The sequence below is a fragment of the Mirounga leonina genome, unplaced genomic scaffold, assembly GCF_011800145.1.
Source record: "Mirounga leonina isolate KUSES-001 unplaced genomic scaffold, KU_Mleo_1.0 Mir_127, whole genome shotgun sequence".
In the NCBI taxonomy this organism is placed as follows: Eukaryota; Metazoa; Chordata; class Mammalia; order Carnivora; family Phocidae; genus Mirounga; species Mirounga leonina.
In genome coordinates, this window is record NW_023270316.1 from 79660980 (window position 1) to 79687950 (window position 26971).

General features: G+C 36.5%; 1 protein-coding gene across 3 annotated transcripts in view; it reads right to left on the minus strand.

Annotated features, from left to right (window-relative positions):
• Positions 1-7599: 7599 nt before the first annotated feature.
• The window catches only part of ZMYM2 (zinc finger MYM-type containing 2), an 80167-nt gene continuing 60795 nt past the window's right edge, over positions 7600-26971 (minus strand). For all 3 annotated transcript variants that reach the window (XM_035003750.1, XM_035003748.1, XM_035003747.1), the window contains 4 exons: positions 13012-13126; positions 11877-12128; positions 11479-11599; positions 7600-10024 (listed from right to left, as the gene is read on the minus strand). In XM_035003750.1, coding sequence (XP_034859641.1) covers positions 9832-10024; positions 11479-11599; positions 11877-12128; positions 13012-13126 — 681 coding nt within the window. In that variant the 3' untranslated portion in view covers positions 7600-9831. The remainder of the gene's footprint in view (positions 10025-11478; positions 11600-11876; positions 12129-13011; positions 13127-26971) is intronic.

The following is a 26971-nucleotide window of genomic DNA, read 5'->3' on the forward strand; positions in this document are numbered from 1 at the left end:
ATTTTAAGAGACCAGAGAAAAATCAGGAGAATGTAGAATACTGGAAAATAAGTTTTAAAAGTATTTCAAAAAGAAGGAAGTGATCTGCAGTTTGAAGTGCTTCTCATAGGCTAAGTAAATAAGATAACTAAGAATTGGCCATTGGATTTAACACAGAGGTCATAGGTGACATTAGTGAGCACAATTAGTGAGATGATGGGGACAAAAAACAGGAGAAGAGAAATTAAAGACAATGAGGATAGAAAACTGTTTTGAGGAATTCTGCTACAAAGGGAAGCAAAGAAATGAGGTGGAGGTAGAGTTAAGGTAGAGGTAAAGAGGTTTTTTTGTTTGTTTTTTTAAAGATGGGATCAACAAGAGATTGTATACTAATAGAAACAATTCATATACATTAGGTGGGTAAATGTGATGGTGGGATGGGGTAGAAGCCTCTTGACTGCTTTAACATTGCATTATTTTCATTGAATTAGGAATCAAGGTAAGCAACTTAAGCAGGAGTTGGCATATTTGCAGACTTTTCTTCCTATCCAGACTTGCAGGCCAAGTCTTACCCACAGCCTGTTTTTGCATGGCACACTAAGAATGGGTTTTATATTTTTAAATGGCTGGGAAATTACTTTTTTGTGACACATGAAAACTACATGAAATTAACATTTCAGTGTCCACAAGTAAAGTTTTATTGGAATACAGTCATGCTTTTTCATCTACATATTACTATGGCTGCTTCTGCACCATCAGGGCAGTTTAGTTGCAATAGAGTAGTATGTGGTGCTCTCCTAGGTTCAGGCTGCTCTTCAGTGACTTAGTTATAACATGACAGTGTCTCAAGGGCCATGTGTATTGCCATACACCAATATTAAAAATTTTTTTTTTTTTACCAGTGCAAACCCATGTCAAAACAAAATGTTTTTTGAATGTCACACTCCCAAAGCACAGTGAAGTGTGCATTATTTTTATCAAATTAGATTGCATTGTCTTTTTATTGCATAGTCTTTTTACAGAAATAGCCATAGACATTACCAGACTGAGCATTCATCACAATATTTCCAACTCAGAGGAAAGCAATGGTCAGAAAAATAAGAAAAATTAAAATGGAATAGCTCAGTCCAGCAGAATTTCCTCACAAAAATGAAAACATTCACAAAAGGCTGCAACCAAAATAAGTTTCCAAGTGGCTCATTTGCTAACCAAGTAAGCCATTTACCAATGGTAAATTAACTAAACAGTATCTGATTGCAGTAACCAAAGAAATGTATCCAGATAAAATAAGCTTAGCCTTTAAGTCATTTAAAATTTTAAAAACACATTAAATGATTTTAAGTGGTTTTTCTTAGTTCTTGATGAGTCAAAGATTTTTAACCAGTATTGCTTAGCTGTCTTTTCAAGGAGTCAATGTCAACTTTGAAGTGACTGAAGAATTAGGCTCTACGAACAGTCTGTAGGTAACAACTACAGGTAAGAATATTTTCAATGAAGTTGAGAAAACACTAATTCAGTAAAACATGAAAAAGTAATCTGCTAGGATGTGTGCAACAAATGGTAGCAAAAATATGTATGGAATATAAAAAGTCTTAGTTGAAATGTAAATGTTTAAAGCCTATGGTTGTTCATGGTATTGCTCTTCAGCAGGTACTTTAGTTGAATCTGTCATGTATTAATGAACCCAAAGAATCAAGAGTGAACTTCATACATTCTTGTGGACTTAACCATCATCAGTTCTGTGAATAGGTCAGATAAGAAGCTGAATATCCTGATTTGCCCTACCACACAGCATTCCAATGGCTTAGGAGTACTAAGGTTGTGAGGTTTTGAGTTCAGGGCCATTGACATTGAATGAGAAGAACCATACTAACCACTTATTGAACAGTGAATAACTTTGGAAATTGGCTTTTGTTGTAGGCTTGATAATGGGTTCTTAATAAATTCAACCTAAAACTACAAGGCAAAACAGTGCTTGTATAAAGAACATATTAATTTCCAACAACTAACGTTTCTTGAATCACAAGTAACATCAAGCTGCTTACACTTCTCATGCTGTCAGAAGTTAAAAGAAGCACCTGCATTCCCACACGTTATTTACAGCAGATACATCTTCCAAGCTCAAACTACAGTTCCACCAGTATGTTTCAAAGATCAATATAAGTATAAAGGAAATTTCCGTATTTCAAAACTCATTTAACTGTGCAACTGAGATCCCATCAAATTTTCAGTTAGAAGTAATTAATCTTGAACACAATGACATGCTAAAAGAAGAGTCTAATTGTATAAATGCCTTCCATGTGATGAATATGCTTGATCAGAATCATACGGTCAGGGATTGATAGCAGTATTTGGCAATACTTATGCTTGAAAAGACACTTTCAAAGATGAAATGCATAGAATCTAACAGATGAACATTTGCAACTGATTTTGAACTTTGAATCCCAATTAAAAGGATTCTCCCCCAAAGATCATTCCATCCTTCTCAATAGATCTGTATTAGAAAAAGCTGCACTCAATTATATTTTTAATTTTGTCAATAAATGAATTTGTGGAAATTTGAGTATCCACATAACCTCCGTGTTGCCCAAATATGGACTCTCTGGTACTTTACAGAAAGTTTTCTGACTCCTAAGCTTAAGGATGGGGTAAGTGTTAAGAGATTTGAGAAGAGAGGACAAGGTATGAAATAGTAATCTAGGAGAGTGAGACAATGAACGGACTAGAGTAGCATTGGTCATGGTTGTGTCTCTCTCGGGCACACCCTGCTGCAGATGTGCGTGTGAGGGCAGGCAGAGTTAAGTGCTCTAGGTGTGGCTATTATTGGCTCTGCCAAGTCCATCTCCACTTAGCCATCTGCTTTCTATCTTCCAAAATTTTGCTGCATGCTCACCTATTAACTTTTGTCTTGGCATATGCTTACTAAACATCCGTTATATCATTGAAAAGCAGTTTGTGGATGACTGGGATTGAAAGGATTACCTACTTTCATGTCTGTAAGAGTAAGTGGACAGCAAAAAGGTTAAGGGGCACACATAAACCTCCCCATATAAAGACCTAAATTTGGTGCTCCAGCACTGTTCGTGTGGCCCTAGACTTTACTGATCTTTGGAGAATACCAACAAACCTCGTGGGTTATCACACAAAGAGCACTCCAATAACTATTATCTTACTCCCACTCTTAGAAAGTAAAAAAAAAAAAAGCCTCAAATTTATAGGAAAAAAGGCAGAGAAATCGGTTTATCTCAGATAATCCACATTAGTTTTAACTAGCAACTTACTTATGGCAAAATGAAAAGCATGAGTCTCCATAGCTCACAACTCTCTGGAGCTCAATGCGGATAAAATTAAGTGGCATTTGAACACAAAATGGGAGGCTCAAATTATCAATAAATCTTCCATAGATGTGGAGTTTCCCTTACTGAGTTTCCTAGAGGAGGGCTTTCAAACTTTTGACTAAAAAGCGTGAGAAATATATTTTATACTTGGTCATCCAATACCCAAATATAAAACAAGTCTCATGAGGAAAACACCTTTATTGTGTTCTATTCCACTCAATTCTATTTTTAAAAATGTGTGGGGGCCCATTTTCTGACTGTATAGGTCTTTGGGTTTTTAACCCAGGCATTAATCTTGCAGCTCTGTGACCCACTGTAAATCTTACTAAATCAATCTCCAGGAGACAGGTCAGAAATCTGCATTTTAACAAACTTCACAAGTCATTTTTAAGTGTCTATATTTTGAACACTACTACAAATCAAGCCCTGTATCCCAATCCCCTTTGCCCTCATAAATGGAAGGTTATAGAAACTCACTGTATATGCAGAGTAAACTGAAGACATACCCACAGAAACACAAGCAAGTGTTCAAAGGCACACCAAAAATTATGTATGACTTCGTGGATCACAGGTCCTATTTGAATGGTTCCTTTATTTTAAAAGTTATTAAATTTCAAAGTACTTATAGTCATTAATTCAACATTTATTAACTAGAATATGCCAAGGACTTTGCTAGGTGCTTGGGATACAGCAGGGAACAAAAAAACTCCCTACGTTCATGAACTTACATTCTAATGAAATATATTCTGCTGTTGTAGCATGGTGATTAAAAACTGAATTGAAAACACTAACAACCTTGGAAAGCCTTGATGTTCACTGCTATTTTTCAATTTGCATCTATCTCTGCACCCTAAAAGTAGTTGGCACCTCCTTTCCAGAATGGGAAATAGATTGGTATAATACAGAAATCTGGAACTGCAGGCAGGAATTTAAGAGATGAGCTAAGAGTAGGATATTGATAATGTGAATGAATAGGAGTTTGCTAATACAAGTGTTTGTTCTCAGTAAGGCCTGAGACCCTATCTTATTCTTTCATTTCTCCCCAACTAGACCAAGTCTTTGAGAGGAGGAGGGGCTGGTTCTTACATTGTATTGTGTTCTCAGCTCCGGGCTTAATGTGCCTGAAAAAATAATCACTCAAGTATTTGTTGAATGAATAAATGACTGGCTCCATGACATGACTGTAGCTATTCATAAAGGTATATCATACCTATACAGAGTAATCATGCTACAAATACGGGCGCAAAATGTATAGTAAAAGTGGTTAAGTTTCAGAATTCAATAATGGTTCTAGAGCTGCTTTATTTATGCCTAAGCATTCCTTGTTTTCTTTAAAGCTAATATGCAAGTTTTATAAAAAGCCTTCAATTACTTCTATCACAACTAACAAGAGACAAAATACTAGATATTTTATTAGAAGGAAAATACTAGATAGGACATCAGTTTTTATTACAGGTCTGAAGCTCCTTGTTAGCAATTCTGAGATCCCAAAGTCTGAAAATCTAGTTTTTCCTGTTTGTGACAAAAACTGACCTTAACTATGTAAAGCTTTCTATAGCTGTACAGTTTATTAAAGTTACTGTATCTGATCTACTGCTGCATAAATATTGATGATAGAGCACTGCTCCAGGCCCCATTGTGAGGGTGTTATGTAATCTACAAGCATATATATATTTTTTTAATTCTGAACTCTAAATCTCCCATGATCCAAGGATCATCATTTACTCATAGCATTAATAAAGAAAAAAGGCAATTGAAACCTCTGAGCTACCTCTTTGGGTGTTTTTGTGTTTTTTTTTATGATTTTATTTATTTGAGAGAGAGAGAGAGACAGAGATAGGGAGAGAGCGCATGAGCAGAGAGTAGGGGGGAAGTAGGCTCCCCGCTGAGCAGGGAGCCCGACACAGGGCTCAATCCCAGGACCCTGGAATCATGACCTGAGCCGAAGGTCACGCTTACCCGACTGAGCCACCCAGGTGCCCCTCTTTGGGTGCTATTTTTAACTACTCTTGTAATGAGTTGGTCTGAAAGCCAGAGATGAAGACTGATGCCATCAACACAGAGCCATCAAAATAATCAGAAACTGTGCCACTGACCATTTTTTAACAGAGCTAAAAGCACTATCCAGCAGGTTACAGGAATCTAATGTTTTATATAATCACAGGTGGTGGCAATTCTATGAAACCTATTCTAAACCATAAAAACCTTCTAGGGTATTTCTGAGTGTACACCATCTTCTCTGCTGTAAACTACCATGAATATATCCTGTTTCCCAGGAGTTAAATGTACCTAAACAGTGTATCTTGTTTACAGCCCACAATTGCAACATTTATGTCTTCTTAATCTTTTATTTTCTCTTCCTCCTTAACTACCATGGTTAGCAATAGTTCTTTGACACAGGGGAAATATGTAACAAAGATCTGCTATTTAAGTTCTGTAATAATCAATTTTCATGTGCTGAATTTACTTCTGAGGAGTTATTTGAATAGGACTTAGAAAAATCAGGACTAACACTCGGTGTTAAGGCTTTTAGGAAGGATCCTTCCCCTCTCCAAGAAAATGTGTGTCTAAATAAATCATAAGGCTTCACACATAAATCTGTAAGATTTACTTCTTAAGCCTAATATCAATTGTGCTTAATTTGAGAATCAGAAATCAAGGAAATACCTTCATTTTACAGATAAAGAAAATGAGGCCCAAACAGAACAAAGTATATGCAGTTGAAAGTCCCAGAAAGAGCTGTAATTGTTCTTTCCACTGCACTACAACAGAAAAAAAAAAAAAAAAAAAAAATGCTCAGTTAGGATTTACACCTGCCTTCCTTCAAAGATACAAAGATCTCCAATGGTAGACCCAAATGGTCTGTGACCCTCTCTTTGGTTCTATTCTTAATTCTTTATTTACAGATTACATCTTTGTTTCTCTTTGGTTCTTTTTTCTCAAAAGGCCTAAATTCATTAACTTGTTTAACTCAATAATTAATTAGTACACTATCTGCCCAGATTTTAAGGAACAACTTTCTTTTGTCCAGTTCATTTATAAGGCAAGGGATCACAGTAACTTATTTCGGGAGTCCCCCTATCATCTAGCTTCCAAGAAAAAAAAATAGTACAAACTGAGACACCACTTTAGATGTCTCTACTCTCAGACCCAGACTGATGCAGTTAACCTGTTCTGGACATCAACTTCTAAGTATAAGGTTTTGTTAGTATCATTTTCAAGTATGATAAACCCAGAAACAATAGAAGTACTTAACACTGGAAAAGAGCATTAAAAATGGTCCACTCCTAAAGCAAAGTAAAATGGACTAACTGAAATTCTAAGAACTTCTCCAAAAATGAGTAAGGGGCTTATTAAGGGGGGAAATCCAAAAGTATTATAATTTAGTTAAAGAAATTTATTCTTTAAAAATATTTTCATGTACACTTTCATGACTATTTTGTTTGAGGGGAACAAGGACATTATCCTATAGTCAGTGTTAACTTAGAACATAAGTGACATATGTATAGCAATACATTTGGAAATAACTGGCAAAATAAAAGTGTAAATTTTTATAGTGATTTAAGACTGCAAGATATTTAAGATCTTGGATTAAATGAACCCACAGTACAAACCAAAAATTTGCAGTTTTATGACTTCTCCATTACTGTAATCCTTAATACTATGTATAAGCAAGTTACCCCATTTCCAAATTATCCCGTAAATGAGTTACCCCATTCCAAATTGGCCAGGACATAGGGAAATTCCATTAGAAAAACAGTGACAAAAGTTTGAATGCACAGTACAATATGCATCTTCTTCCTATCTCAATTATGCTTAACACACTGTTAACAACTTGTGTAAGAGAAGTATTTTTATGGCCAAAAAAGAAAAAAAAAAGTGGAGCTTCTTGCCTAGAAAAATCCTTTAATGTCTTATATTATCTAATACATGTTTAAAACCTAAAAACTGTGTCAATGGAGATTCAATTTGCATGGGAAATTCACCCTTCTCAATATGAATAAAAACTCTGATTCATTTTAAATGGCAAAATCTTCAGAACAAAAAAATATAGCATCTCCAATAGACCTCTAAAGACAATAAAGTTATATTTACAGGATGCTATAATCAGAAATCATCTAGAAGCAAAAAGAAACTGCTACCATTTCACTGTCCTTTTTCTCAGCAGTCAGCTATGACCACACAAACTAAGGACATCCAGGAACCGATGAAATGTATTCTAGGTGAAATAAGTTTCACAGAACAGCAATTCTTATAAAGTTTTTTTTTTCTTTTCCCCCTGAGAGTCAACCTTGGATTGCATTCAAGACAAAAACAAGAGCTCTAAATCCTCAATCATGTTAAGATCAAAATTATGTAGACATTTCTGTTTAGAAAAGCTAAAATGTACAATGAAGGAAATGTAAATAGCAAGACAAGGTGCTTAATAATAGTACCACGGCAGAAATGTATGGTATTTGGTAGAATAAACATTAAGTGACATTTGGGGCAAGTATTATTGCTTGATGGAATATAGCACCACTTTGAAGAATAAAAGATGGTTAGGATTAACCGCCTTTTAATCAGCAATATGCATTTATAGGAAAAGTGCTTGAAGTACTTCCGGAAGAAGGTAAGTATGAGGAAATTTTTGTAGTATATATTTTAAATATGTTACCCACTTTTCTTCATTAAACAGACAATGAGCAATCTAGTTTAGTAAAGTAATATCAGATTTGCTACTGTCAGTCTGATTATCAAATCAACAAATATAAAACTAAGGGACAGAAATGTTATTCAAACTTATAAAACAAGTTAGAACATTATATAAAGTAATTTTACGCCAAAAACATTTCTGATAATTATTGCTTAAATATACAGTGATTACACTTGTGAAATTTTCCATATCATGATTGAGAAAATTTCTTCTGAATGCTAACATTTATCCTAAGCAAGAGAGAGATATCTAAAGGACAGGTAGACATTGCCTAACCACTGAGGAAAATAGCCCAAATTCCCAACAGTTTTAAAAAACTAATGTCACCGTGGTGAGTCAGGAATCAAACAAGACAATATGACTACACACATGCTCTATGAAGTCAGCCAAATGATTTCTTTGTAATAATTTGCAGCTAGCATTTTGCTCAGTCTTCATAAAGTAGGATTTTAAGTAAACTTCCTTGTTCTAAAAGTTCTGAATGGATAAATTGCTATGCAGAAGCACAAAGTTTTTTAATGCAATCTTCTATAAGAAGTAATTAAATTTTAAAAGCCAAACAATCTAACATCGAATGTGATTTCCCTTGAGATATACTTTATCCTATCCATCAGTTTCTTTGTTCTTTAATCATCTGAAATATCAGAATTACTACACTGGTAATTTTCATAGTAAAATGTGATACTATCTTATTTAAATTAGCTTGACTTTCTATAACAACTATTTTGGTAGGAGTGGCATTTCTAAAAATAATTTTATCCAACGTATGCATCGGTCATATTTGAAGGCAATACAAAAATTCTAATAAAATTGGTAGTTTTAGAGTACTACTCAGATACTGCAACATGATCTCTACCTTTAAGGGGGGGGGGAAGAAAAATCAAACTTCTATAAATGAATGGGATTTTGAATACTTATGGTTGGCATAGAAAACAGAATTCTGTACTTTCATTGGACATTTTTAGAAAGAAAATGTCTCAATGATCATGTTTTCAACATCATTCTTCACATATATATATATATATATACACACACACATATACATACCTATATATACATACATACATACATATATATATATATATATATATATATATATATTATTGACTGGGGTGATGCAGAAAGCCACAAATGAGAAAAGGACACTAAGGTTTTAATAAGGGGAACAAAAAATTGTTTTCACCAGTATAGATTCACATTACAGTACACCAATATTGACAGCATTCTCTTGTCTATTTTTGGTACAGAAGATGGTATCTCTCTACATAACCTTGTAAGGCTTCAGTAACTGAAATGTAAAACAAAACAAAACAAACAAAACCCCCAAAAAACAAAACAAAAAACCCAGCCTATTAGTTTACAGTTTATTTTAAAAATTCTGAAAGACACTGCAAGTTCTAAACTTTTAGTAGTGCTACCCATACACAACCATCTGGTCAAGAACCCAGTAAAAGAGCCTCCTTTCAAGGAAGCCTTGCAACAGTAGAGTTGTGCAATATGGATGTTTCTTACTACAAGAAAAAAATTATACATGGCACATTCTCATTCGTATTTTGTAATGTAAAAAGTTACAAACATACCTAATCAAATAAATAATAAAAAAAGAATTTGAATGTATTTGTTAAGTATCCTAAAACCACTACATAGAATAATGGCAACTTTCACTCACAGATTATTTACATGGTAATACCCAGTGTGGGTACACTGCTACAAAACTCAAAACAGAAGGAGTAAACTTGAAATGTTTTCCATAATAAAGATCTAGCAGCATGACTATCTAATGCTGTTTTATCCCGATTGCTTCTGAAACGTTCTTTTTTAGTCTGTGTCTTCATCCAGTTCATAATTGTCTTTATCATAAATATCTTTTACTAAAAGAACCCGTACAAGCATATTTTCCAAGGTGTTTCGGTCCAGTGAAGTAGATGTGTACCAGACAGGACTATCTGCAGAACTAGAGCACTCTGGTTGCAAATAAAAAACATCCATTCTCTGATTAAGATTCTGTGGACTTTGGGAGAAAGGAGAAAGTCAATTTCATGGTATATATACAAAATTCCCCACAACTTTCTTTTCTTCTTCCAAGAATAATTCCATGACTACTAACAATATTATGTGGTCTGACAAGATCTCATTACTTAAATACTCTATCATTAAGATATTTTGAAAGTTAATTTCTGTGATGAAAGATTATTTTCCCACCATAATTTAAACTCTGTATTTCACTGAATCCAAAACACCTTCAACAGAAACAATATTTTTAATCATTATTTTAATATTGCCACTAACCAAGTAAAATGCTGCCAATTATAATTTTAAGAGGTATCTATCATTAACATGCATCCCAGTTTCAGAGATAGTAAAATCTGAAAAATGTGTCTTAAAATTGATGAAATATGGTAGCTCATAAAATTACCTACTAACATTATACAATAGAAATTTTAACTTTTAAAATATACGTAAGATAATAGTAAGATAGGGATTTCCAATTAATAGTCACTACCACTGGAAGATCTGACACTGTTGCAGCCAAATAGGGCCACCCCAAACCACTGTCAGAATTATTACCTATAGATGACGCCACTGCTTTTATGAATTCTAAGAACTAACTGTGTGGCCTAATTATAATTTATAAAACTTTACATAAGATAATATACTTGGTTCATACTAACCCTTTTAAAACTAAAGGATACATATATAAAGCAATAGACAAGCATAAAATTTATGATCTCTAAACATCTCATGGTTTAAATTTTCTAAAATGTCTGTTGGTATTAGATTGAGGGGGGAAAGTGGTTAGTATTGTTGAAAAGTAATGTACTTTTAGAACACTGTATCTTTTAGACCTTCTTAAAGGAACATTTTCTCTTAAATATAAGTATTTCATTTTCATCTTCATCTATCCATTCTATCTTTGAACATACATTTTCACCAGGGGGGTGGGCAAGTTCTAGCTTGTCACTTGTTTGTGTCAAATTTTATAGCACAATAAAACTATATACTATAAATAAATAAATAAATACTATATGACCGTTTATTCATATATATAGTATATGGCTGCTTTCTGGCTTAACAGCAGAATAGAATAGCTACAGCAGAGGCTCTATAGCCCAAAAAAGCCTAAAATGTTTACCATCTGATTCTTTATAAAAAAGCTTGTGCCCTATGCTTTATATAATCACTGGGATTGCTGTAATTTAAAAGATGACAATAATACATAGTAATTTCATTAGTAGACAATTTCTTAACATATGCTTGAATCCTAAAATATGAAGTATAAGCTGGGTATTTTATAATAATGAGACTACAAACATCAGATGTGAGAAGAGAGAGAAAAAATCTAAAAAAAAGGTCAGTAAAAAAAGTCACCTCTTGGTAATGTTAAATTCAAGGCAACTAACCTATACTACCTAACCTAACTAACCTATACTACCATTTAAAAAATTAAATATCATTAACACTTACCTTTTAGACAAGTAGCATTCAAACATTTTCACAGGACATCTAGAAGGATTGGCTGTATTTTCAATTTGTTCAAATACTGGCTCATCATCTTCATGTTTTCTTTTTCCAGTAGTAATTTTATCTAAAAAAATAAAAATTACATAAACTTCTTAAGACCAATCTTGAAGAAAGATAGTATTATTCACTCTTAGTATCTATTGTAACAAATATGTGGCTTCTGGTAATTCACAATTTTTCGAACAAAATGAACTAAGATGTTTTAAGAAGATATAAGCTGTCTTACTTTATGAAAATGGCAGTCCTTAGATTCTTAACAAGTGACCCAATATAGTCTTTACTAAGGCAAAGTTTGGCTATCCCTGCCACAGACGATCCAAAAAATAAAAATGTCAAACTACCTTCATTATCTGTTCCACATAAGGAAGACACTTGGTATCGAAGACATGCTTTGTTTTCCATTGTTAAAGGATTTTTTTTCCAGTGCCTAAATACAGTGCCAAAGGAAAGTCTTAAGTGTTGTTCCACTGTTTTCAGGCCAAAATACTTAGTGTTAAAGTAGAACAGGGTATTCAGAAGAGCTACTGGAGAATGTGATCCTAGTTGTTTTATCCTCCAGAGATAATCTTCTTCGACTCGAGAAAATATTGACCCTTAAATAGAGAGAAATATTTTTAAAGAATTACAATGAATAAAACACTTTTCATTTAGCCATCTAGAAAAAATAAAGTTAATTCAAGAACAAACCTATTTCAATCCTCCATTCACACCAGGTTAAAACTGGAATGAATTTCAGAATTACTTATGCAGCTCTTTAACAAAAGAGGCTAGGAAACACACCAGACTATGGAACTAGCATCTCTGGAGTAAGGGATTAGATGTTTGCTTCTGTTCTTCTGTAGGACAAGCACACAATGGTCAGAAAGGAATTAAAATCTACAGAATTCCTGAAAAAAATAGGTGATTTCCATTCACAAACACGTTTTCTTCACACATCTAAAACAGATTTCTTAGAGAAATTTGTATCACAATATCCCCTGGAGGGCTTACGAAAGAAACATCCAGGGTCTTACTCCAGAGAAAGTACGTCACATTTATTACAGATTTCTTCATAAACAGTAGTTATCAACTACATTCATTTCTAATTCAATAAAAGATGAACAGATGAGTTCATGAATAAGTACACTGAAAAATATGCTAATTTAAATTATTTCCTAATTATTTTTAATATATCTGTAAAAATAAAAATCCCAGTAGCAAGTTAGCAACACTTTTATTTACAAGGCATTACCCGGGCACCTGGGTGGCTCAGTTGGTTAAGCATCTGACTCCTGATTTCAGCTCAGGTCATGATCTCATGAAGGGTCATGAGATGGAGTTCTGCATCGGGCTCTAGACTCAGCGGAGCATCTGGTTGGGATTCTCTTTCCCTCTCTCTCTGCCCCTTCCCCCGACTCGCATGCACCCACGCATGCACGCTCTCTCTAAAATAAATTAATAAATCTTTTAAAAAAATAAAAAATAAAAGAGCATTACCATCTGGAAGTATGCTGGGTTGCCAACTTCGGAGTATTTTATTCAATTCTTGCTCAAATGTTTGGTATCCTGGATCAATAAATATGTTGTCTTTTCGGTTACTACCACACAAGTACTGCAATTAAAAAAAAGTTTCTTGAAGGAAAACCAGCTAATTATTAGTGAACATATTACTTATACTCTGTATGTCTTAAGAAAGAAAGAAATCTTATGTTTATGATAAATAGGCACACTAATACAACATGGGAGATTACTGGCTTTATTCATGTATCTAGAAATCATGAACAATCAAAGCTACCAATTACTCTGCTGCCTAAAAAACGCAAAGCTGAAATACACACCGAAGAATCCAGAATGTAAGAACTAGGAGAAATCTTCAGTCTGTCAGATAAAAACAGAGTATTTAGCTCCAATGTTCATTATGTAGCATATGGAGAAAACAAAATTAGACTTTCTAGTTAAGAGTAATTAAATTATTAATGATTAAAGAAAAATTCTGAATGGTAGAGATGGGATGAAATATTACCTGTAGCTGTCTGAAGATCTCTCCTAGCACTCTTTGTTAGGCGAATACTTATTCACTTATTGCTTCTCTTTGTTTAACTCCTGTGTGTCATACAAATTTATGACTCTAATAAACTTACTATGACAAACCTTAACAGTGAGGGTTGTTAAAAAATGATTTAAACACTAAAGTTTACAAAGTCCATCTCCAATGTAATCTAAAAATAAAATAACGCAAAAGTAAAATGTATGACAATAATAGCACAAAGAGTGGGAGGCATGAGTTGGGCAACTTACACTATTGTAAGGTTCATACCCTATACATAAAGAGGTACAATAATTTTTGAGGGTAGATAATGAACTGAAGATGCATATTATAAATCCTAGGGCAACCACTACAAAAAAACTTAAGAGGCGGGCACCTGGGTGGCTCAGTTGGTTAAGCGACTGCCTTCGGCTCAGGTCATGATCCTGGAGTCCTGGGATCGAGTCCCGCATCGGGCTCCCTGCTCGGCAGGGAGTCTGCTTCTCCCTCTGACCCTCCCCCCTCTCATGTGCTCTGTCTCTCATTCTCTCTCTCAAATAAATAAATAAATCTTTAAAAAAAAAAATACTAAAAAAAAAACAAAACCTTAAGAGGCATAAATAAACCAATAGTGGAGATAAAACAGAATCACAGAAAAGTAACTAATTCAAAAGAAAACAGAGAAAGAAAAACAAAACAAAACAAAAAACCCCACAAAGAACAGATGTAACAAATACAAAACAACCAGGAGGACAGAATATTAGCTGTGACTACACTGAGTGTAAAAGGTCTAAGCCAGGTGGCAAACTAGAGTACTAGAGCCAAATCTGACCCACTGCCTATTTTTGTCAATAAAGTTTTCTTGAAACACAGACACGATTGACATTTGCATACTACCCAAGTCCGTTTTCATACTACAATGGCAGAGCTGAATGGGTGGTGTGGCCCACAAAGACTGAATAAAACATTTACTATCTGGTCCTTTATTAAAAGGGAAAAAAAATGTTTGTTTGTCTTAACACAGCAAGACAAGAATGGTCAATTGGATTAAAATTTAAAAAAATAAAAATTAAAAAAAAAAAAAAGCCAGGCCCAACAATATGCTGCTTACAAGACACCTACTTTTTTTTTATGTTGTTGTTTTTATTTATTTATTTATTTATTTATTTTTAGATTTTATTTATTTCTTTGAGAGAGAGAGAGAGCGCAAGAGGGGGGAGGGTCAGAGGAAGAAGCAGACTCCCTGCTGAGCAGGGAGCCCCAATGCGGGACTCGATCCCGGGACTCCAGGATCATGACCTGAGCCGAAGGCAGTCGCTTAACCAACTGAGCCACCCAGGCACCCTGTTGTTTTTTTTTTAAAGTAATCTCTACACCCAACCCAAACACCTTGGGGTTTGAACTCACAAGCCCAAGATCAAGAGTTGCATACTCTTCCAACTGAGCCAGTGAGGAGCCCCAAGACACCTATTTTAAATATGCAAACACAGATAAATGAAAAGTAAAAGGATGAAAAAAAATATACCATGTACTCGGGTGCTTGGGTGGCTCAGTCAGTTAAGCATCTGCCTGGACTCAGGTCATGATCTCAGGGTCCTGGGATCAAGCCCCATGTAGGGGCTCCCTGCTCAGCAGGGAGTCTGCGTCTCCCTCTCCCTTTGCCCCTTCCCCCACTTGTGCATGCATGCTCTTTCTCTAATAAAATCTTTAAATAAAAAAATTTTTTTAAAGACTCTCTCTCTATGTATATATATACACCATGTACTAATCAAAAATCAGCATATCATTCATCTGAACTGATCTAACATTAGTCCTACTAGTCAGAAGGAAGAATGACCAGTATTATTTCAAAATGGCAGAACAAAAATTCCTAACTAATGCCTTTCAAATAGGATGCAAATCAAGTGCCTGGCAATCAATGAAGTAACAATGTCAGATCCCTCCCCTGCTTTTGGGTTAGTCAGAGAGCAGGAATTCTACCATTTCCTAATCTGGAAATTCTCAGTGTTATGATTTTAGCACTAATTGGTTAAAATCAATCAATTCAACCTATTTAATGGGAATATAGTTTTGTTTTGTTTTTTAAGAGTTGTTGTTTTTTAAGTAGGCTCCACACCTAGCAGGGAGCTCAACTCAGGGCTTGAACTCACCAGCCTGAGATCAAGACCTGAGCTGAGATCAAGAGTTGTATACTTAACCAACTGAACCACCCAGGCACCCCTACAAATAGTTTCTTTTAAGTACGTCTCCTAGATTATTTTTAAAATGTAAACTTAGTGCACATTATACAAAACAATCACAAAAGTGAAATCCCCATGTTTGGAACAGTAATTTGTATCTTTTGTTCTTAACATAAAGCAGCATACATAATAAAAAAAGAAAAAAAAAAAAGAGGGAAGTGATCCTGAAATAATTTTCAGCTATATGTCAAGCAACAAGGGGAAAGCACTTTCTATGTACATTCAGAACCTTAACAATAACAAGCCAAAAACTAGGTTCTCAACTCAGCTCTACTACAAGTAGCTCCTAAATGATGTGCCAACACTCAGTCCTTCTGAAGAGGCTTCTTTGGCAATCCCTGATGAATTAAAAGATCCGCTGCTCTTATTGTTATAGAAGGAATGACAATACTTTCTGAGTTGCTGCTGTAGTATGCGAATAGATACTGTATTATGGTTCTTTCTTCCATTAAAGGCAGTCCCATGGGGTGCCTTGGTGGCTCAGTCGTTAAGTGTCTGCCTTTGGCTCAGGTCATGAGGGTCCTGGGATCGAGCCCCGGGAAGCCCACCTCTCCCTCTCCCACTCCGCCTGCTTGTGTTCCCTCTCTCTAATAAATAAATAAAATCTTTAAAAAAAAAAAAAAAAAGCAAAGGAGAAGCCATCAAAGACAGCAGCACCTTCTAGAAAGTAACCCTGGAGAAAACTCTCTGATGGGCAAGGCCTGTCTAAAGAATAGCAATCTTAATAAAAAATTATCCTCACGGGGGGCACCTGGGTGGCTGTCAGTTAAGCATCTGACTCTTGATTTTGGCTCAGGTCATGATCTCAGGGTCCTGAGATTGAGTGCTATGTTGGACACCGCCCTCAATGGGGAGTCTGCTTGAGATTCTCTCTACCTCTCTCTCTCTGCCCCTCCCCCTACATTCACACACAAGCACATTCTCCATAAAATAAATCTTTAAAAACAAACAAACAAAAAAACAATGTAAACATAACCCATCATTAATTTAGCTACAAATCAGCAGCCCTGGTGTTTCAATAATATTATTGTAACCCTCAGCAGCAAGAAAAAACACCTCCAAGAAAAAAATACTGAGTATGATCTTTAAAAATGCTTAAAATCTTTTCATGTTTCACCCTGGATAAAAGATGAAGTCTAAACATTTTATCAATGAATACAGGCCCTTTGCTATATGACTCTTACCTACTTTATCCACCCCCAAAGCTCTCTACACTTCACACTTCACATTCTAGCCATGCCAAGTAGTTCCTGGAAAACTGTACCCTGGTATACATTTTTCTCTCTTCTTGGAATGCCATTGTTCTTCCTTCATCCTTCCTGCCTAGAATTTCTATATCTATTTCAAAGCTCAGTTTAAAGGTCTTCACCAGTGTTCTATTTTCAGATTACATCCTTAGAATCAATTAGTCCCAACTCTGTGCCACCAACATACCACATACCATGAGAACAATGCTGTTTAAATACCATTTGTTTATGTATTTCAAATCCTTGAGCAGAGCATAAATAAGGCTTTTAAGTCAAACTGCCTACCAGATTCAAATGTATAAGCTATGTAACCTTGGGTGAGCTACTTAACTTCCCTTCATCGCCAAAAAATGGTGAGAATAATAGTAAGGTTGTTGAGAGGATTAAATGACATGCCAAGCAGTTAGCACAGTGCGCAGAGAGCAATAAACAGTCAAAAGTAATCTCCAATATCTACTCCAATGTTCAGAGTTCAGCATACAATAAGCACTTAACTAATAGTTCCTGAAGAAACCAATGAAATAAGGATTAACAAAACTCTGAATGTATTACACCACTGCTATGAAAAATAAGGTAAATTCTTAAGGCCCTTCTGAATCAAAGAAAGATTTATGTTTTAAAATGTATGCATTTTAATAGAATTTAACCTACCAAAAAAACCATTTATACTGAACTCAAATTAATAAGACATAAGTGAGTTTACTGAATTTTTTAATTGAGTAAATGGAGTTCTCTTTTTTAAGAAAGGAAAATAATAATCCCTCCAAATAAGAAATCTTGGACAAATTTTTAGAAAATGAGAATAATTATCTAGAATAAACAAGGAATTCTCACAAACGGAAAGAGATTAAACAACCCAACAGACAAAGGGGAAATTCACATAAAAGCAAATTCGAATGGCCAACAAATATAAAAAGATTCTCAATCCTTTTGGAAAGCAATCTGGTAATATCTTTCAAAATAAAAAATATGCTTTCCTTATGATCCAATAATAATACCCTTTCAGAAATCTTATAGAAATAGAAGCACCAATTCTTTAGGATAATTATGTAAGCTTTGGGGAAGAAAGGGAAGAAAGATATACATTGTTTATCTATAATAGCAAAATTTTAGGAAACAAAGGGAATGCTCATCATTGTTGAAATGACTAAAGTAAATGTCATATGAAATATAATACAGTTAAGCCTGTTCCACTGATTTAGAGTGACTGCCACAATGTACTGGGAAACAGAGGGAAGGAAACTATAGTACAAAAGTGATTAATATGCCTCCATGTTCTTAGTTGACAAACTACTGTATCTTTTTTGCCATGTTCATAAAAAAACACAAAGAAGCATACACATCTAGCTAACTGTGATGAGGTAGGGAAAATTCAGGAAAAGGGTATCCACAATTCCACTGACAATACATTTGGTGTGAGGGGCAACCACTTGCGTAAGATAGTGGATAAAAGAACAATCATGATTGTGGGATTTCATATAATTTTCTTTTTTAACAATAATCATTATTCCTTATATTGCCTAAGGGGAAAATCAGCTCTTTTGTTTGTGAGGGAGAAAAAAGAAAATGCTATGCTCCCCTTTCATACAGTACCCAGTTAAACATCCATTAATTACATTTAACTTCTCAAATACACAATACAGAAGTGGCTACACATTTACCTACATATACTCATAAGACTTAGTCCTCACAAATAAAGATGTTATTCCTTCCCTAAACATAATCAAAGAAAATCATACTTCAACATTATCTTATTTTTATTGTCAGATGTGAACAAAATTAATAAACGCAACAAATATGCACACCCTTCCAAAAATAGCTTCTATTTCTGTACACATCTTTGAAGTAACATTAAACAGCAATGATTTCCAGAAAGTATATTTTAAAGATTTTATTTATTTATTTGACAGAGAGAGAGATAGCGAGAGCAGGAACACAAGCAGGGGGAGTGGGAGAGGGAGAAGCAGGCTTCCTGCCGAGCAGGGAGCCCGATGTGGGACTCGATCCCAGGACCCTGGGATCATGACCTGAGCCGAAGGCAGACGCTTAACGACTGAGCCATCCAGGCGCCCCAGAAAGTATATTTTAGATAGCTTATCTTTACACTGAGTTTTAGGATTATTTTTAAAGCTGCTTATAAAAGACCATACAGTCTTTTACAAAATTAAATCAAGTCTGTGAAAATATGTCCAATATTGAGAATAGTAAAAAAACAAAAACAACAACAACAAAAAAAACAGAAAAACTTCAATTATATTTAAAAAAAAACCCAGAAAAATCTATCATCTTAACCATTTTTAAAGTGAAGAGTTCAGCAGTTACAAGTTTTTTTGATGAAACATTTTTTAGTACATGAAGAACCTGTTTGAAAACAGGAGGAAATTCTGACATATGCTACAAAAGGAATAAACTTTGAGGACATTATGCTATGTGCAATAAACCAGTCACAAAAACAGTAATACTGTATGATTTCACTTATACAAGATACCTAGAGTAGTCAAACTTATAGAGACAGAAAACAGAATGGTGGCTGCCAGGGGCTGAGAGAGGGGAGAATGAGGAGTTATTGTCTAATGGGTAAAAAGTTTCAGTTTTGCAAGATGAAGAATTATCAGGATGGTTGGTGGTAATGTTTGCATAGAATTACAAATGTACTTAATACCACTGACTTGTACACTTAGAAACAATTAAGACGGTTAAGTTTTATATTTATTTTACATTAAAAAAATTGAACCAACTTAAAGACATAATCGTTCATTATGCAATCCATTTAGCTCTAAAACCTCTAACAGTAATTGGAGTTCTAATATTTACATAATCCATTCAAGAAGAAGGAATCCAGAGATTCAACTTCCTATACAGGGTTATAAGGAAGGCAGCCAATTCTTAAGGAAGGAATAATACCAATAATACCAATTCCCACAAATTCTTTCAGAAACTAGGAGGAAGGAACACTTCCCAATTCATTCAATGAGGCCAGTGGTATTATCCCAATACCAAAGCCAGGGAAAGACATGGACTAGTATCCTCCATGAACATCTGCAAAGTCACTAACAGTAAATTAGCAAGTCTATTCAGCCATATATAAAAAGGATGATATATCATTATCAAATGGAGTCCCTCTCAGAAATTCAAGGTTGATTTAATATCTGAAAACTGACTGATATGCCATCATTAATAGAATAAGGGAGAAAAACCATATGATTGTCTCAGTAGATGCAGAAAAAGCAGCTGACAAAATTCAATAACCATTTATGATAAAAAAAAAACTCTCAGCAATATTAATTAGAACTTAAATAAAAATTTGGAAGAAAAAAGGGGGGGGAAACTCTCACCAACAAAATAAAAACCTAAGAAAATTTTTCAATCAGTTAGGAACAGAAGAGAACTTCCTTGACCTGGTAACAGGAAACTACAAAAAACCTACAGGCAACATCATACTTAATGGTGGAGAACCCTCCCCCAAGAATTAGAAACAAGGTAAGGGTTTCCACTCTTATTACTTGGGCCCCCCACGAGTGGCACTGGGGAGTGGGTCTTCCGTACACCACATTTCCCGCGCCCCACCGCGGGACGGGGATTCGGCTGGGCTACTTCCCACTCTTATTACTTGCATCTAAATGTTGGGAGGCAGGAGGAGGCCTGAGATCCCTAACCAATGTAGTAAGACAAGAAAAAGAAGACATGCAGATAAGAAAGAATGAGGTAAAACTGTCTTTATTCATAGACAACATGATTATATATGTAGAAATTTCTAAGAAAAAAGAAGACAGCATGTACTAGAACTAATAGTGAATTGGTATACACAGACTATAAGATGAATAAACAAAAATCAATGGTCTTTCTACATGCAAGTTATGTCAGAGGAAACAACTAACAGAGGAAAGACTATTTGACTTTAGGGAGGTGAACCAGGTGGAATAGAGATGGGTAGGACAGAGACCCCTCCACATTATGTTGTCTTTTATTACACTATAATTTGAAGTTATATTATGCGACACTGGTTTTTAAGCTGAATTTCTACAGAAGCCATTTTTTAAATTTTTTTTTTAAGATTTTATTTATTTGACAGAGAGAGACACAGCAAGAGAGGGAACACAAGCAGGGGGAGTGGAAGAGGGAGAAGCAGGCTTCCCACTGAGCAGGGAGCCTGATGCGGGACTCGATCCCAGGACCCTGGGATCATGACCCAAGCTGAAGGCAGACGCTTAACAACTGAGCCACCAGGCCTCCTTACAGAAGCCATTTTTAAATGAAATTTTATACAGAACCCCAAAACATACCAAAAAGTACAGTTGGATTAAAACTCGAATAAAAAGGGAGGAGTTCAGATGGCAGAGAAGTAGGGGGACCCTAGGCTTTTCTTGTCCCTCAAACACAGCTGTATTGAAGTCAGATCACTTGGAACACCCAGGAAATCAAGCTGAAGATTGGAAGAAGGATCTCCATGGTTGGAAGGAGATAGCATGGCAGGTGCAAGGAATGTGGAAGTAAACTGGGGGAGAGAAAAGTTGCCATGCCCCGGAGGGATGGGAACCCTTTCCTCAGGGAGAGAAAAGGGAGAGAGGGAGAGAGTGGTTGAGAAAGTGTGGCATAGGATTCACACAAGAAAACCTTTCAGACCACAGACTGGAGAACCAGGGAAACTGAGTGATGCAGGTTTTTTGCAAACAGTGAATGAAGCTCAAGCTCTGAGGTTTTGGAAGTGCGCTCCTGGAGAAAAGGAAGTTTCTGGCCTGGGAGTACGCACAAGTGGTGTAGGGATCTCCTACCGCATTGGGAGAGAGCGTTCCCCTTCGTGGAGTACATTTGGAAGAGGGTTTATTGCCTCTCCAAGGACAAAAGACTCTGCAGGCGCCAGCCAACGGCCTTTCACTGGCAGGGGACGAAGGTGCGCACAGAGGGTGGGTAACCTAGTTGTTGCTTTTCACAGTGACACACCATAGATTCCACATACTGTGCAGGTAGGGGACTGTTTTTCTGGGACAAAAGGCACTAGTCAGAGCACAGCGAGGCTTTAATCTGGAGGAGGGAGCGGATCTGAGCAGTACCAGCTCCTTTAAGATTTGGAGTTTTGGAAACGCCTGGGAGGCTCAGTCCATTAAGCATCTGCCTTCAGCTCAGGTCATGATCCCAGGGTCCTGGGATTGAGTACTGCATGGGCTCCTTGCTCAGCAGGGAGCCTGCTTCTCCCTCTGCCTGTGGCTCCCCCTCACCCCCGTGTGTTCTCTCTCCCCAACAAATAAATAAAATTAAAAAAAATTTTTTTTTGGAGTTTTGAATCCCAGTCATGTGCCAAAGATAAAATGCAGGAAATTTAGAGTTTTGAATACCATCTGTGCCAAAGATAAAAAGCAGGAGAGCTGGGTGCCAGGTTCACTGAGGGCCCTCACTTTTCTGTGAGGGCTTCCCGAACAGCAGGGGGTGTGAGATCCTCTGTTGGGGGACAAGAGAGTGGGGTGGCATCAGTTTAGCCTCTCTACCAACATGTTCAGACTTCAGAGAGCAACACAGTGGCCCCCAGTGGAGGTGGGAGCCACTTACATCAAACCCTGCCCCCATATGCCTGGCACATACTTCTTTTAATGGGGCAAGACGGACTCCAAGCCAGCACAGCGAGGATCTCCCCCAGAAGAGCAACACAGGCAGCACACCACATGCACCAAGCTACTGATCATATAGTGCTTCAAAGCATCCCCTTCAGTTGTGGTGGAAATAGGACCAGGCTGTATTTCCCGCCCCCACTGGAATCAGGCTTATAGTGTTTTGCTTGTTGCTTTTTTTTCATTTCCTTTTCTCTCTCTCTCTTTTTTTGGAATCAGGCATCTTTTTTTCTTTTCTCTTTATTTTTTCTCCTTTTTCTTTGAAATCAGGCTTATAGTAATTTTTTTGATTGGTTTTTTTTCGTTCCTTTTCCTTTTCTCTTTTTCGTGGAGCAGGCTTTTCTGGTTTTTTCTTTTCTTTCTTTCTTTCTTTCTTTCCTTTTTTCCATGCTTTTTTCAACAAACAAATCGAAGCACACCTAGATAAAGGTTCAAACACTCCCCGCTGCAAGAAAGGAGGAACTCTGCAGAGGACTGACCAGTGGGAAAGCATAGCCAAAGTCCAACAGCAGAGTGCACACACCATACACCAGAAACACTTCCTAAAGTACCAGGCCCTGGACAGTGTATGACCTCTTTTTAATACATTACTCTCAGGTGCAAGAGACGTAACAAGCTTTCATAACACACAAAGATAGAAACTTAGCCAAAATGACAAGACAGAGGAATTCTCCACAAAAGAAAGATCAGGAAGATGTCACAGCCAGGGACTTGCTCAAAATAGATATAAACAATATATCTGAGCAAAAATTTAGATCAATAGTCCTAAGACGACTAGCTGGACTTGAAAAAAGCATAGAAGACACCAGAGAAACCATGGCTCTTGGGGGGGGGGGTGTCCTACAACTGAGATGCAAACAGACTGATTATAATCACAATGAGGACTGAAGGAGCAGAGTAGAGAATAGGACAGAAGAGGTGATATCGAAGATAAAATTATGGAAAATAATGAAGCTGAAAAGAAGATGGAAAGAAAACTATTAGATCACGAAGGTAAACTTGGGGACTCCAATAAGCGAAATAATACCCATATCATAGGAGTCCCAGAGAAGAGTGGGGAAAAGGGACAGAGGGTTTATTTGAACAAATTACACCTCAGAACTTCCCTAATCTGGGGAAGTAAACAGGCATTCAAGTCCAAGAGGCACAGAGAACTCACCTCAAAATCAACAAAAACAGGTCAACATCACGACATACCATTGCGAAACTTGAAAAATATAAAGATAGAAGTCTGAAAGCAGCTAGGGAAAAAAAGATCCTTAACCTATAAAGGTAGACACATAAGGCTAGAGCAGGCCTGTTCACAGAGACCTAGCAAGCCAGAAAGCAGTGGCATGATATATTCAACCTGCTAAATGGGAAAAACATGCAGCCTAGAACACTTTATCCAGCAAGGCTGACATTCAGAATAGAAGAAGAGATAAGAGTTTCCAAGACAGAAACTAAAGGAGTTTGTGACCACTAAACCAGCTCTGCAAGAAATATTAAAGGGGACCTTTTCAGTGGGGAAAAGAGACCAAAAGTAACAAAGACTAGAAAGGAACACAGTCAATCTACAGGAACAGGAACTTTACAGGCAATACAATGGCACTAAATTCTTATCTTTCGATAATTACTCTGAATGTAAATGGAATAAATGCTCCAATCAAAAGACACAGGGTATCAGAATGGATTAAAAAACAAGACCCATCTCTTGTAAGCATACAAGATAATCATTTTAGACCCAAAGACACCTCCAGATTGAAAGTGAGGGGCTAGGGCCCCTGGGTGGCTCAGTTGGTTAAGCGACTGCCTTCGGCTCAGGTCATGATCCTGGAGTCCCAGGATCAAGTCCCACATCGGGCTCCCTGCTCGGCAGGGAGTCTGCTTCTCCCTCTGACCCTCCTCCCTCTCATGCTCTCTGTTTCTCATTCTCTCTCTCGCAAATAAATAAAATCTTTAAAAAAAAAAAAAAAAAAAAGAAAGTGAGGGGCCAGACAACCATTTACCATGTTAATGGACATCAAAAGAAAGCTGGAGTAGCCATCCTTATATATCAGACAAACTAGATTTTAAGCCAAAGACTGTAATAAGAGATGAAGAAAGACACTATAGCATAATAAAGGGGTTTATCCAACAAGAAGATCGAACAATTGTAAATATGTATGCTCCCAAGTTGGGAGCAGCTGAATATATAAACCAATTAATAACAAAATAAAGAAACTCACTGATAATAATATAATAACAATAGGAGACTTTAACACCCCACTCATAGCAAAGGACAGATAACTTAAGCAGATCAATGGGAAACAAGGGCTTTAAATGACTAAATGGGCCATATGGACTTAAACAGATATATTCAGAACATTTCATCCTAAAGCAGCGGAATACATTCTTTTTGAGTGCACATGGAACATTCTCCAGAATAGATCACATACTGGGTCACAAATCAAGTCTCAACTGGTACAAAAAGACTGAGATCAAACCATGCATACTTTTAGACCACAATGCTATGAAACTTGAAGTCAATCACAAGAAAAAGTTTGGAAAGACCACAAATACATGGAGGTTAAAGAACTTCCTAATAAAGAATGAATGGGTCAACCAGGAAATTAAAGAAGAATTAAAAAAAAAAAAAGGGAAGCAAATTAAACTGAAAACATCAGGGCGCCTGGGTATCTCAGTCGGTTGAGATGCGGAAAAAGCATTTGACAAAATACAGCATCTTTTCTTGATAAAAATCCTCAAGAAAGTAGGGACAGAAGGAAAATACCTTTACATCATAAAGGCCACACATGAAAGACTCACAGCTAATATCATCTTCAATTGGGAAAAACAGATCTTTTCCCCTAAGGTCAGGAACACGACAGGGAAGTCCACTCTCCGTACTGTTGTTCAACATAATACTGGAAGTCCTAGCCTCAGCAATCAGACAAGAAAAAGAAATAAAATGCAACCCAATTGGCAAGGAAGAAGTCAAACTTTCACTCTTCACATACAACATGATACTCTGTAGAAAACCTGAAAGACTCCACCAAAAATTCGCTAGAACTGATACAGGAATTCAGCAAAGTGGCAAGATCAATGCACAGAAGTCTGTAGGATTTCTATACACCAATAATGAAGCAGCAGAAAGAGAAATCAAGGAATCGATCCCATTTACAATTGCACCAAAAACCGTAAAATAACTAGGAATAAACCTAACCAAATAGATAAAAGATTTGTACTCTGAGAACTATAGAACACTTGTGAAAGAAGTTGAGGAAAACACAAAGAAATGGAAAAACATTCAATACCTATGGATTAGAAGAACAAGTACTGTTAAAATGTCTATGCTACCCAAAGCAATCTACACATTCAATGCAATCCCTATCAAACACCACCAGCACTTTTCACAGAGCTGGAACAAACAATTCTAAAATTTATGGAGCCAGAAAAGACCCCAAATAGCCAAAGTAATGTGGAAAAGAGAACCAAAACTGGAGGCATCACAATTGGAGTTCAAGCTGTACTATTAAAGCTGTAATCAGGGGCGCTGGGTGGCTCAGCTGGTTAAGCATCTGCCTTCAGATCACGTCATGATCCCAGGGTCCTGGGATTGAGCCCCATGTCTGGCTCTCTGCTCAGCGGGGGGTCTGCTTCTCCCTCTCCCTCTGCCCCTCCCCCTTGCTCATGCTCTCTCTCTCTCTCTCAAATAAGTAAATAATATCTTTAAAAAAAAAAATAAAGCTGTCATCAAGACAGTATGGGACTGGCATAAAAACTGACTCATAGATCAGTGGAACAGAATACAGAACCCAGAAATGGACCGTCAACTGTTAAGAAGACAATCTCTTCAACAAATGGCATTGGGAAAACTGGACGGCCACATGCAGAAGAATGAAACTGGACAACTTTCTTACACCACACAAAAAATGAATTCAAAATGGATGAAAATGCTAAATGTGAGACAGGAATCCATCAAAATCGTAGAGGACAACACAAGCAGCAACGTCTCTGATGTTGGCTGTAGGAACTTATTAGACACATCTCAGAGGCAAGGGAAACAAAAGCAAAATGAACTATTGGGACTTCATCAAGATAAAATGCTCTGCACAGCAAAAGAAACAATCAACAAAATGAAAAGGCAACCCATAGAATGGGAGAATATATTTGCTAATGACATATCAGATAAAGGGCTAGTATCCAAAATCTATAAAGAACTTATCAAACTTGGGGCACCTGGGTGGCTCAGATGGTTAAGCGTCTGCCTTTGGCTCAGGTCATGATCTCAGGGTCCTGGGATTGAGTCCCACATCGGGCTCCTTGCTTAGCGGGGAGCCTGCTTCTCCCTCTGCCTGCCACTCCCCCTGCTTGTACTCT